The 14063-nt window shown below is 56.0% G+C and overlaps 2 protein-coding genes across 2 annotated transcripts; one reads left to right on the top strand and one right to left on the bottom strand.

Moving 5' to 3' along the window:
- Window positions 1-2927: 2927 nt before the first annotated feature.
- LOC104583105 lies at window positions 2928-4562 on the bottom strand. The gene is made up of 2 exons (XM_014898536.2): window positions 4396-4562; window positions 2928-4312 (listed from the first exon to the last, which is right to left on the bottom strand). Exons 1-2 carry the CDS (start codon window positions 4560-4562, stop codon window positions 3430-3432), a joined length of 1050 nt encoding a protein of 349 aa, XP_014754022.1. The 3' UTR covers window positions 2928-3429.
- An 8234-nt stretch (window positions 4563-12796) lies between these two features.
- Window positions 12797-14050, top strand: LOC112270929. Its single transcript, XM_024459608.1, has one exon. It carries the CDS (start codon window positions 12814-12816, stop codon window positions 13909-13911), a length of 1098 nt encoding a protein of 365 aa, XP_024315376.1. The 5' UTR covers window positions 12797-12813; the 3' UTR covers window positions 13912-14050.
- The last annotated feature ends 13 nt before the right edge of the window (window positions 14051-14063 follow it).

Below are 14063 nucleotides of genomic sequence, written 5' to 3'. Positions count from 1 at the left end.
GTCCTCGCTGATCCCTTAAGGACCATCGGGAACCAGTTGGCTCTGACCTTGTCGGCGGCGCCGATGGCATGCATCCCCAACGTGTAGGTCAGGAAGAAATCCTTGGGATTCACGGTCCCATCGTACGTACCGAGCGCGGGCGCTCAGAACTTGCGGGGCCATGTCCCCCGCCGCAGCTCACGTGTGAACGCGGTGCAACCGTCCTCGGGGCCCATAGGAGCATCCTCCTGCTCCTGCGGGCCTACGCGCTCCACCGCGCGCGGGCGCCGGCGCTCCAGGCGCGGGCGCTGGTCCTTCTGCTGGCGGGCATTCAAGATGCCGCGCGCGTCACCTCGTGTGACGGTGGGTGACGAGTCCGAGGACCCGTCCGGGTCCCCGCGCTCCCGGCCCTCCCTGCCGGCCCTCCCTGCGGGGGAGGGTTCTCTCCTTGCCCCGAGACGCGAGGCGCACCTCCGCGTCCTAGGTTCTGTCCCCGGCTTGAGCCAGCCGGGGCGCCCTCGCCTTGAGCTAGCCGGGGCACCCTTGCCTTGCGGCTGCTGGGCGACGAGTGCCAGGAGCGCCTCCAGCTCCGCACTCCAAACCTCGTGCGCCGGCGTGCCCTGCGGCGGCTCGTAGCGCACCATGACGCGCGCGGCGATGATGGCCTCCGCCGGGGTTTGCGTGGGAGGCTGCCGGTTCTTCGAGCGGCTGCCCTCCGCCCTGTCCCCCGGCGCCCTCGGGTGAGTCGAGCGTGAGTGGGTCGGCGTTGCCCACGACGCACCGTGCTCCTCGCGCGGTGTCTGCTGCTGCGGGTCGTCGGCCCGCGAGGTGGCCCGCTGCAGGGCACGGGCGGCGTTATAGCCGCTCGCGCGGCTGGCTCCGGCGCGGGGAGCCGCCGGCCCCCTTGGCCGGTTGTCAGCCGACGGCCGCGGGGGCGACGGCTGCGACTGCGGTTGCTGCGCCCGGGCACGCTCAGGGTCACCCTGCTCCTGCGACGCGCGTGGCACGTCGTGCGACCGCGTGTGCGCCACTTGGGCTGCAGACGGGTCGATCCTGGAGTCGCCAGCCCGCTTGGGGGGCATGGCGGCCGGCCCTGTCGTCGAGGAAGACGAGGCCGACGTTGGTGTAGACGTCGCCGCCGGCGGTCACCAGCGAGCTCTCCTCACGCGACCCCTACCTGGCGCGCCAGATGTCGTAGCACGGGGATTTGACACCGGGGATGCGTGGGGACCCCCTTTTTGGTTCGGCAGTGGGCGACTGGGATCGCTCCGACGATCGCTGGCGGGGCCAATGTGAAGCGCGCCAACACACAATGAACACGAACGCGCGTTTTACCCAGGTTCGGGCCACCCGGAGGTGTAAAACCCTACGTCCTGCTTGTCTGAGCTTGTATTGACAGAAGAACAAGTGCTTACTGGTTGCCGGGGGGAGCCCCCGGGTGCTCTCTTCTTGGCTAAGTGTCCTTTGCTACTTTGGGCTAATGCTAGTGTTGTACTACTAGTTGGTCCAGCGAACGAATCCCTTTGACCGTTGGCGGGGTACTCTTTTTATAGCCAAGGGGATACCACAGGTGCCACGGTGCATGGTTTACAAGTAGCGAGCAAGGAGCTCGGACAGCTCCTCCTCGGTGTGCTGGCATACATGCAAGAATACTAGCCCTGTAACTAGGGGTCTAAAGGCCTGAAAACTACTCTTGAGCAGTCACTGTTTGCTTGACTTGACGGGAAATCCCCTTTCTGTCGGTTCATTAAATGCTCCATGCGCCTCACTCCTTGTCCTGACGAACCCTGCGCACAGGGTGCCTGCCGCGCACCCATGTGGCGTCGCTGTTCTGCTTGCTCGGTCCCGTTCTCGCAACGGAAACCTACGCCCGGGAACGCCCCTCCCGGCAAGTTGCTTCCCGGGAGGCGCCCAGGCAGGAATTTTCCCTCGAAACCCCGCTAGCCCTGCCGGAGTGGTAGCTTGCCGGGCAGCTTGTACACTGCCGCCCGGGGTGTGATCCTCCCGGGGAGCAAGCGAGGCGACCCACGCGTCGTGCAGCGGTGGTACCCCGGGTGCCACTGATGCGACAGTACGTGCTACCAGTGTAGTCTTTTCTAAGAAGAAAAATAGTACTAGCAAGAGAGGGTATCTCACAAACAGAGCACCATAACGCCTCTGTACATTCCTTGATTTACTGGAATTAGTGATCATCTGTTAACTGGTACCAGAAAGAATCACCCATGAAAAAGTTCTGTTGTCTTTTCGACAAATGTAGATTGCAGCTTCCATTTATTTAAGGAGTGCAATAACAGAAACTCTACAGTTAAACTAGGAGTAACGTAAGTATGTAACCACTAACCAGTTATGTTGTGACTAAAGAAAATGCAGATAATTCGCCATTTCTAAGGAACCACATGCCCTACTAAATCATACAAACAGGACAGTAGGTTGTACTGCACGGTATTCACATAAATAGAAGTAACACTGCTGAATCAGAAACAGGACTCTAGCGTCTCAGAGTAGAACAACGAGGTAATTTCAATGTATCATGTGTACTTCCTTGCAAAATGATCAATCATAAAGAACCAACAGCAATATGCTCATTGACAAGATAAACACTTAGTTATGCAATGTAAATTCAGTAAGATTAAAGATTGGCATGCATAATTAAATCTTGGGATAAGATTAGTAATGTAGATTCTGCTTTTCTGCTCAGAGCATCAGAACACATACAGAGGTAGTACTCGCTTACTCCAGTACCTTCATGGAGTACATGGTAAACGAGTTAAGTAATTGCAAGAGCTACAGAATCATACACTTTATCTTTCATGCAAGAGCCACAGAATCATACACTTTATCTTTCATGCAAGAGCCACAGAATCATACACTTTATCTTTCATGCAAGAGCCACAGAATCATACACTTTATCTTTCATGCAAGAGCCACAGAATCATACTAGTTCATCCTTCATGCAAATTCAATTCCATAGTATTGTGTGTGTATATCAGTAAAAGTCTAAGCACTAAGGTGCACATTCTCGCATTGCAATATCCATAGTTCATCACAAGGGTGTGATGCATCTCTTATCATCAACTGAATGTCATTACAGTTGATGAAATCAGATTGAGTACAAGAAATTAGTACTATCTAGAGATCAAGTAGTAATGATAGGTAAAACAAACAAAGTACGCACTGAGCCTAGATGGAAATGATTTCAAATTCGAAAGGAGGACTCCAAGCTTACTTCAGCTAACATCTCACCACATCATATCATTACACTTATGAGACTGAACAACAATTATGTCACTGTCAAGGATATCTACAACAATCTCAGCATGATGAAACTATAGATCGCAGAAAGAGGCGACTACACAATGTAAATGAAGCGACATAGTAGCCAGATCGACAGAAAACATATGCTGCGCCATCACAAACTAAGCTGAGCACCCATTGCCAAAACCTGCTATCTCAAGGGAGGAACCAAACCGGAGACCTGTAGACCGATAGGACTTGCCCAGGCGGGAAGCGGCGGTCGACGTGGGAAGGCGGCGCAGACCACTTTCCATTGTCAAAGCACGGATCGCAGACGTCCACCCCATCATCCAGGAAGTACACCCCGTCCTCGAAGCCTGGGTAGTCAGACACCTCGTAGGACCTGGAGCAGACTCGTTGGACGAACAGCATCCGGCCATCCAACGCAGGCAGCTCCCTCCAGGTGTACCCAACATTGCCGCTGCCGAGCGCCCGCGTCCGCTCCATCTGGAACACCCTGAACGCCGACGTCGGCGCCAGAGGACGAGGAGCGAGCCTGCCGACCATCAGGAGTTCCCCGCGGGACTCCACGAGGTAGCGGCCGTGGACGCGATGGTCGCCGTAATCGCGGCCCCCGCGCAGGAAGGGGACGACGTCGCAGCCGATGAGCAGGTCGCCCTTGAATCCATGGAACCGCGGGGTGTACGCGAGCAGCGTTTCCGCTCTGGAAAGCACAAGGAAGGCGCCCTCGCGGTGTATGATGTCCTCCCTCTCGTTCCCCGATCTCGTGACCTTGGCGCCCACGGGGTGCCCCATGCGCCAGAACGTCAAGAGCGGCGAGTCGGTGCCGACCGGGAGCATCTCCACGATGGCGGCCGCGACGCACCGCGGGTTATCCGGCGGGTGAGAGAGGGTGGCGGCGCAGATGACCATGGGGGCGCGCTTCCCCAATCGCATGGGGAAGTCGTCGGGGATAGGGAGGCGCTTGCCACTGCGGAGGTTGAGGATCTCGTGGCCTCGGGTGTCGTCGACGGCGAGGAAGAGCCAGCCGCCGTCCCACGAGCCGAAGCAGCGCGCTCCCGCCGCGGCCGCGTCGCCGTGGACGGGGGCGGGTGGGCGGCGCCGCCGCCGCAGAGGAGGCAGGAGAAGGTGGGCCCGAGCGGGGACGGGCAGAGGACCCACGGGAGCTGGCGCGGCGCGGGCGGGAGGGGCGCGAGCCGCGCGAGGGCCAGGCGCCAGGAGAAGCAGACGGCGCCGAGGCCGAGGCGGTCCGCTTCGCACGGGACGTGGCGGATGATCGCGCGCAGGGCGGCGCGCAGGAGATCCTTCCAGGGCCGAGGCGCGGCCATGGGAGCGGAGGGGCTGCGGTAGGGGGAGAGGCAGAGGCCGGTTGGTGGCGCCGGGATGGAAGTGGAAGAAGGCGGAGGAAGACGTTGCGGTGGCATTTTCCCCTCTTTCGATTTGCTGGGAGTTTGCTGGGAGTTTGGAAAGAGAGAGAGAGGGGCTAGCTTTTTTTTCGCGTGGGAGAGGGAGGCTTTGAATCCAAGAAGTGCGGGACTCCAACTAAACGGGCCTACTCCGGACACGACCCCCAAACTCGATAATAAAGGGGCCGGGCCGGTTCCAAATGGCCGCATTAAGGTTCAGGCATGACATCAAGCACAATCGGACCGGCCCAGCCCCCTAAGCTTTACGGGCCTGGAAAAAAAACTCGTGAAAAAATGCAGTTGTTGATTGTAACAGACGATCTGAATTACCCGGAATCCCTAAAATTATAAGTTGAGAGACCGGCCACGAACCTAGCCGTAGGAAGAAAGTTTTGATCACCGAAGGTTTCTCCGTCTCTAACAGCCGATTTATCGTCAGCAAGCGGAGAATCACGGATAAACGTATGGCATCCAGTTTTACCATTTTTCATGTTATATTTGTATATTCTTGACGATGACGCCTCTACGGTGTAGATAGTGTCGTCTAGATCATTGGTGTCCACATCGCGTCCTGACTTTCTGGAATTTGTTGTTTTTTGTTTTTTACCTTGTCGACGGAGCTGAGTTTTCACGGCTTGTCTTGAAGGAGGTGTCCCAAGCCATAGTGTGTTTGGCGATCTTAGGTAGTGTTTGGTTGGTGTCATCAAGTGGAATGAAATGAATGGTTCGAGAATTTAAAAGATTCCAGCGTTTGGTCGGTAGAATGCAACATTTTGGAATGGAACCAACTGGTTGGAATGTTCTGCACAGATGCGGAACGAAACGGTTCTTCGGATTTTGAGGTATCATCTCGTTCTACCTGGAATTGGTGGGCGCGCCTCTGTACTCTAGTCTCTTTTTTCTCTCTGCCCACCCCTCGCCTCGCTCTCTCTCGTCTGGCAGACGGGCACGACGGCAACGAGCGGCGGCGCGGCGAGACGGCAGAGTAGCGGCCAGGCGAAGGCGGCGGTGGGATGAGGAGGCGCGGGGAGACAACGGAGCAGTGGCGGGACGGCACCGGCGCGGGGGCTGGATGGGCGGCGCGGGGCGCCGGCGGGACGGCGCCGGCGCGGGTGACGACCGGAAGTGCAGTGTTCTCCTGGAAATCTCTAGCCGGAAGCGTGGTGTTCTTTGCAAGGCGCAGACGGAGCTGAGCGGTGGGTGGTTGAATCGGCCGGGTCTCTCTAATCTCTGCTCCCTAATTTGTTCTCTCCGCCTTTTTTCTGCCCAAGAAAATTGAGTGATTTTGTGATGAGAGGAACCGAAGAGCCAGCAGCAATGGCGCATCGGGGACAGAGGAGGAGCTGCGGCAAAGGGGACGGAGCAACGGCAGAAAATCGAAGGAGGAAGAAGAACCGTTCCGTTCTTTATTTCCACTGACCAAACAAAATTTCTATACCCGTTCTATTTTTCCAACTAAACACCGTGACGGTACCATTCTATTCCGTTCCATCTCATAAAAATGGAATGGTTCCATTCCATTACACCTCGATCTGCAACCAAACATTATCTTAAATTATCTCTGTTTAGACTGACGGCTCATGTGTCTTTTCAAAACCTATGAGGGTAGTTCAGCTTGTGCAAACATGGTGTTCTGTAATTTTGTTACCGGATGCATAGAGAACACTAGAAACGAGTGTCGGCTTGATCCAAATACACAAATTTATACGAGCTGTTTGTGAAACAGTTAAAAGTATATAACCCGGTCAGCTCGGTAGCCAATCGAAATTTATAAACTATTCCATCCGTTTCATAATTCAAGGCAAGGGTAGATTTGGACATCTCCACGTCCAAAGCAGCGAAAAGTGCCCCCACCTGAGTCCTGAGGGCAGGAAGGGCACCCACGGCCTCGACCAAACCCCTCGCCTACAAAGAAGATGGAATTAGCACAAAGCTAACCCGAAGGATCAAGGAAGATACGTCACGGATGCTCACCAGCTCCACTGTCATGAAAGGGTCTCTCGCTCCATCCTTGGTCGTCGGAAGTGCTCCATCCCTCGCTCGAGTCGGGGGCTCGCCCTCATGAACCCCGGGCTTCGCGACCCTCGCACCTGAAAACAAACCAAGAAAATCATGTCAAAATCATTCGGAAAAAGGATGACATGACCAAAAGAGAAGGGCCCTCACCCGAGGTAGGAGCATCCTCCTTGGGACGCTCGCGACCAATGGAGAACACCTGGACGCCCACATCGCTGGCTCCGGTCGACAACTCCACCACTGAGTCGCTCCGAAGCCGAAGCCCCGTCTCGCGAGTGAAAGCCTCAACCTCGTGACTTGAAGGAGGAAGAACTTGCTCAAGTCCAATCTTCCCCTTCATGTGCAGGTCCAAGGTCACCCGTAGGGGGGACCTCGACTCGCCCATGACGAGATCCGCCGAATCCGCTGGGGCGTAGTCAAGAGAAGGACAAGGAGTCAGGGGAGCTTTCCTCTTGCATCCACTCAACGGACGAGGTATCTTGTGGACCGGCGCGACAGGCACCGCCAAGCCCAACACCGCCGTTCCCACCTTCGCCTTCCCACAAGAGTCCCGTAACTTGGACCCCACCGCCAACATTGACGGTGTCGCCAAGCGGGAGTAGCGATCGCCCACTCGGAGAAGGCGACCAAGCTTCGGGTCCTGTCGCATCGGCACCATCTTCCCGAAGCACTTCGCGATGATGTTGTGGCATCCTCCCTCGCTGATCTTGGTCTCGTAGTCGCGGTGCTCTGGTCCTCCATACGGACCTATCAGCTGTGCGGCCCACAATGCCGCCCTCTTCTCAGAAAACGTCGTTGAAAAAGACAAGCCAAAACTGTTAAGTACCTACACAAGGGAAAACAATCAAAGCGCGAGGGGGAGAGGGGTGACACTCACGTGCGGTGACAAGCTGTGGAGGACGGAAAGATCGAGGGATCCCAATCTCGGACCTCGGACGACTCCTCATCATGAAGCGCCCCGCCATCACCATCTTCTCAATGAGGTCACGAAAGCTCCTCTCGGCAGACACCTCCTTGATCTTGGCCACCTTCCAGAGGTCGGCCGACCGAGGATCACCGGGGTGAGACACCTCCCTAAGGCCTCCGGCCCCAGAGTGCTGAGGGAGATCACCCGTGTGCCGAAGACAGGTCTTCGAGGCCCGAAGAAGAAACCACTGGGACTCCCACTTGACGAACAACCGCTCCGCGCTCTTCCCCGGCATGAGCAGGAAGTCGTCCCCAAAACCGGAACAAAGCCTCAGGTTCACCGAACCAAAGGCGCTCAAAGCAAAGCCGTCCGGAGTGAGCAACTCCCTCACCTCCACGGTGAAGTAGAACAGCAGAAGCTTCATCGAGGGCTCCTCGTGAAGCGCCGTCTCACACAGCCACCTGAAAACGTTCAACCTCACGATCGTCGACGGGTGAAGCTTGGCCAACTCGATGCCGTACGTCTCCAGGAACTCCAGCAAGAAGGGGTGAACAGGCACACATGCCGGTGTGAAACCAAGCCGAGAATGCCACGATGCATCCCGAACGCCGCCGTTGGTCGAGCCTAACCTCCTCGCCATCAGGCAGGATACCATCCCCCTTGGGGAAGTATCCCGCCTCCTCCAGCTGGGCAAGATCCTCGAGGCTCGTCAATGAGGGAAGAAGGTGGTCGTGCGCCCAACCTCCACCATCCACCGGCACCGTCGGGACCAAGGGAGGACCACCGTGAGGGCGGAAGGAGACCTTCTTCTTCCGCAACGGACGGTTCGCCGCAAGCTGCGTCTCGGGCCCCTTGGGAAACCCCCTCAACGGTTCACCGACCGGACGCTCGACATCGGGTCCCGCCATCTCACCTGCAAAAAGACCCGCTGAAAATTAGCCAAGAGCGGCAAAATTCCGAAAGGAGGCAAAAAAAAAGGAGGAGAGGGAGCCAAGCTCCTGGGCCGAGGCGCCCGGCCCATGTCGCTGTGTCAAAGGAAGAAAAAAGAAACCTGGGCCGGTTGGGCCGTCCCGCGGGCCGTGCCCGTGCCGCGCTCGAGTTGCGTTCGTGCTGTGCCCGCGCCGCGTCCACACGGTGTCGTGCCTTGCTCATGCACACGCCGCGCTCCCCGCCGCACCAACACCGCAGCAGGCTCGCACCAAGCCACGCCGAACGTGCGCCACGTCGTGTCGCCCAGGACGCACCGAAGGTGCTCGACTAAAAGCCCGCAAGGCTCACCGGCGCCTAGAAGACACCAAAACTGACACCACGAGGCTGCACTTACCCCCACAAGAACAAGGAAGGCGCGGCCGACGACGAGGATCTCCCAGGAGAACTTGGAGGCACGATCGGCACCTCGCTCCTAGCGGCCTAGGGCGTGCCCCGCGTCCCCACCAAGACTCGGTGATGGAGAGCTTCCGTGGCCGCACCTCGGCAACCAACACAACCTCCGTCGTACGTGGGAAGTAGCTAATGCCCCTATGGAGCTCCCTACTACACCAAGCTCTTGAAGAAATGTCGGATGCCGCCGAACGCGTCTTCGGCACCGGGCAAGCCAAACAAATATGGTGTGAAGCTTCTCAGTACCCAAGGTCTCCATTTTAGAGGCCACCGGAGCCCCTAGGCGTCCGGGCCAGGCCAATGGTGCGGCGACACCTCGCCGTCCTTCTCACCAAGGAACAAGACAAAGGGGAGGGAAGAAATGGGAAGGGGAAGCACCCCCTTTTCCCTAAAGGAAGACGGCCTGGCCGAAGGAGGGCGCCCCGCGCGCAGGTCCCGCGTCCTCGCCGCACTGGCTCACCCCCCGGTGACGAGCTCCGACTGCAAAAGGCAAAGTGTGGACCGTTCGGTCCCCTCCCGTACGAAGGAAGACGATGGCCCAGGGCCGTCCGATCTAGGGCGCACCCACACCTGTGGCCGTCGGATCTCCCACTTATTCCCAAACCGGTATCGGTCCCGGCTGGGCCGAGGCCCAACCGTGGCCCAAGAAGTCGGCCTGTTAAAAAAAAAGAAGTGTGGCGCGCCCGAAGGCAGCCCAAGCTCTGGCCCGGCTCGCGCGCGAAGCCGGCCCCGCCCGCGTCCACGCATGCGGCCGACAAGGCTCAATGAAAATTGCAAGATAGCCCAAGCTTTCGGGAGAATTACCAATAAGACCTCAGAAATTTTTGGGAGGCCCGCAGGGCCCCTGATTTTTGCAAAAAAGTCCTCCGGGACACCGGATTTCTCGTAGAGAGGCCCTTGGGGTCCCTGTTTTTGCTAAAATACCCACCGAAACTTGATTTCTCGCACAGAAATTCGCCGTAAGCATGGAATTTCCCCGAAACGCCTCCAAGGCTCCTATTCTTTGCAGGAAAACAACCAAGTACCTCTGTCCCTCACAAGGGAGCCTGCCAGGGAATTTATCAAAGACGCCATCATAAATACAAGAACGAGAAAAAGGATCAAAAGTCTCGCATCGAAGGTTGACCCGAAGGCATTCTCAATGCCTCCGGCTCAAGTGGGCTACTGTTGTAGTAAAATAAAATCCTTATATGGGCCAGGCCGTAAATCCTACGTGGCAACGACTAAGTCAACATTTCCCAAGCATGAGTCAAGACGCCCACGTGGCGCAGTCAATCCTACATGGCAAAGGAAGACAAGTCAACAAGTCAAGCCTCTCATGCCATGGTCAAAGGGTGGAATGAGCTAGAGTAGGGGGCAAGAAAGGTGTGGAGATGAGGCTTTTGGTCCATGGTGGACCATGTATCAACCCTCACTTTTCACCTCATGGTGCACACAAAAGTTATGGACCAAGGAACCACTTTTACCATTTTGCCCTAACTTTTCTCTCTCCCGCAAGGGTAGCCATGGTCTTTTGTCATGGATCTCTAAGTTATAAATACCCCCCATGGGGGCATGTACCATTCACTCTCGCTTGAATAAACTCAAAGGGAGAGGGCTAGAGTGTTCCCTCTAAGGTTCGCTCTCGCGCGCCGCTCTCGATTGAAAGTCGATCGGCCTCGAGGAAGCCTTCTAAGGGACTCTAGTTTCGAGGCTCCGAACTAACCTTGGTTGGCATGGGCTCGAAGGAGAAGGGGTTGGGTTAGAGTTTCGAGGGTATCCTAACCTCGATACTTGGAAAGACGAGTTCGGTCCAAGTACGAGGCGGCCCCGACGAATCTCTCGCTAAAAGATGTCTTGGGAAGATCCGCTCGGCCCAAGCCCTAGGATAACAACCCCCTCGAATCTTTTCCTAACATAGAATTAAGTCGCAGGGTCGACCGAACCTATTAAAAAAATATAGACGTGTCAACTTGTCCAAGTGTACGGCGACCTTCGCTATAAGACCGGCATACACGTCCTACTTTTATACCCGTACTTGTGCCATCGAGCATTGACACCCCTTACTCTAATTGTTGTCGAGAACAACAACACTACGAACCATGATCGATGCCCTGAAGACCCAACTACCAAAGAACCAGACTGATCCACCGATTGCTCTATTCACCCATAGCCCCATGCCCTCAATCCGTAGTGAAACCGCCACTATGAGCCATATCAATTTCTTGAAACTGAAGTCTGCGACCCTAAACTCCCCAAATCTCCAGGTGTCGACCCCTGCTAACCGCTCTGGTATCCGTCGTGTCGCGAACCTCATAAACCAGGACAATAATACTTGGAACTCCCTGCTAGTCCACTCGATTTTTCACTCCTTTGATGCTCAAGATATTCTAAAGATCAAGCTGCTGCCTGTGATTGGCATTACGAGAAGACTGGAATTCTGAGTTCAGAGCGCCTACGGCCTTGCTCTAACCCTAAAGCAGAACTTAAATTCCAATGGTGACAGTACATCTCCCGACGGTGGAATGAAAATTTGGGCAAATGTCTGGAAAGTGAATGTCGCGCCGAAGATTAGGATTTTTGATTGGAGGTTAGCAACCAATACCCTTGCAGTTCAAGAAAATAGACATCGTCGGGCCATAGATATCCTCCCCGTGTGCTCTATCTGTGGCATGGCACCCGAGCACGGCTCCCATGCAGTCGTCCGCACGAAAGCGAAGGCTCTCCATGATTGTGTTTGTCAACAATTGGCTCTCCCATCAGAAGACATCCTCTCTTATACCGGCAGAGATTGGGTTCCAATTTTAATGGATAGAGTTAATCCCGAGTGCCGCATTAAACCCATGTTCCTGTGGTGGCGCGCCTGGCATCTTTGTAATGACATTATCTTTGCAAAAGGGGATGCTTCCGTTGAGGCTTTTGCCACTTCCTATTCAACTAGCTAGATACTCTTGCTGCAGATGGAACAACCAATTCGCAGATCATCGATGCAAAAGGTAAAGGAATCCTGGATGGCCCGGTGCAGCTGACGCAGCCTCTTGTGATTACCGGGCAAACCAAAAATTGGGAGGCTTCGACTCAAGGCATGCTCAAAGTGAATGTGGATACTAGCTTCCAGGAGTCGAACAACTCCGCTACCTGGGGGCCCATGGTTCGTGATCATACCGGTAAAGTCTTGGTATCTGCTTGGAACGTCATTAACGATTGCCCTAGTGCAGAAACGGCCGAAGCTCTTGCCTGCTTGGAAGGCATCAACAGTCTTCTCTCGATGTCTGATCTTCCGGCCACTCTTGAAACGGATTGCCTTGCTGTCTCCGTGGCCATTAACTCTACGGAGAAGGATCGTTCACCCATATGTGGTATTTACGAGGATATCAAACAGATCATGCTCTTTGATCCTGGCATACAAGTTCGTAAAATCAATAGGCTTTGTACCGTTGCCGCTCATAGTATTGCAAGTTGGTGCCGTAGTTGTGTGGTCTACTAGGGTTTTGTGTGACTACGTGACTTCCTGCGTGATGAGCCAGTTTATGCGTGATTGTAATATAAACCCCATTTTAAAAAAATGATATTATTATCCTTGGACTTTTTAGTCGATTTATTTTTTCAGTTGACCATGGTCTTAAAAAATTACCCGGGTCAATGTGAACACGGTCTATCTTCTAATAGGAATCCGAACACATAGTACTAGTTGTAACAAACTTCAGCAGATTACCCGGCTGCGTGTGAACACGGTCCATTCTCCAATTTACAGGAATCCGAACCGATGAATAGGGACTTAGGGAGTACCAGCAGTAACAAACCGAATCCACACTTCCTCTCTTTGCATAAATACCGGCCCGAACTGAAAGCGTTCTACACGCAATCGATTTTCCCAGTGCCCCGTCCGCCATGGGGAAGGAGGAGGAGTCCTTCTTCTCTGGCGGCCATCCTGGTTCCTCCTCCTCCTCGGGTCTGAAGCGGATTGGCGACCAGGACGATGGAGACGGCCGCTCACCGCCGCTGTGGCATCTCTCGCTCGGCTCCATCTACAGCGGCGGCGGCACGCTCGCTCCGTCCACGACGACGACGTTGCCCCGCGAGGCTCCCCTCGTCGTAGCCCCCGTGGTGCAGCCGCAGCGCTGCTCCGACGATCTTCCGGTGTTGCCGCTCATCCCCTTCTTCCCACCGCATGTCCCTGATGCCGGTACGGCCGCCGGCTTCATTGCTGCTCCGACCGGAGTTCAGATCGGTTCTTCTTCGCATCCGCCTGCAGGCAATGGCGCAGGCGCCTCACAGATTCGCACGAGATTTATCGGGACGACTGTCCCAGCTTCTTCTTCCCCGGCGCCGGCGGGCCCTCGCCGCTTCCGTCGCGCAGTCCGGCGCCGCACCTCCAACAACGACACTCCTGCGCCACAACCTCTCCCCGTCATCCTCAACAGCGGCGACCCGCCATTGCCGCCGCCGCCCAACAACAACGCCGTCCCCGCGCCGCCGCCGCCATTCCCATGGGCAACATCCCGCTTGGGAATCCACCGTTCAATCTCCGAGCTCGCCCAGCTCGGCATCACGACAATCGAGGGCGAAGTCCAATGCCGGCGCTGCGAGGCCCGGAAGACAATCTCCTACGACATCGCCACCAAGTTCCTGGAAGTCCGGAGCTTCGTGGCGCGCCACATCGACGACATGAACGACCGTGCCCCGGAGGCCTGGCAGAGCCCGGCCATGGCGGACTGCGGCGGGTGCGGGCAGCGGGGCAGCGTCCGCGCCGTGATCCCGCCGGAGAAGGAGCGGATCAACTGGGTGTTCCTCGTGCTGGGGCAGGCGCTGGGGTTCTGCACGCTGGAGCAGCTCAAGCACTTGTGTTCACATGCCAAGAAGCATCGCACGGGCGCCAAGGATCGGGTGCTGTATCTGGCGTACATGGAGCTGCTCAACCAGCTTTGCCCTGATAAGTTGTTCAATCTCACCGCTGATCGCCAGAAAAGGACCCAGCAGTTCTGCTGATGATAAGTGTCTTGGTTTGATCGATTAGGTTTTGCTTCTCAAGTGTCCATCTTGAGCAAGCAATGGTGATGAGTCTCGTTTACCGATGTTTAATTTGGTGCTTCAGAATGTTTGTTGCATAGTACTACTGCCTCCTGCAAGTCTAGGATGGA

Source organism: Brachypodium distachyon, chromosome 2, assembly GCF_000005505.3.
Source record: "Brachypodium distachyon strain Bd21 chromosome 2, Brachypodium_distachyon_v3.0, whole genome shotgun sequence".
NCBI classification, from domain to species: Eukaryota; Viridiplantae; Streptophyta; class Magnoliopsida; order Poales; family Poaceae; genus Brachypodium; species Brachypodium distachyon.
Note: the sequence above shows the minus strand (reverse complement) of the source record. Positions and strands in the feature narration are given on the sequence as shown.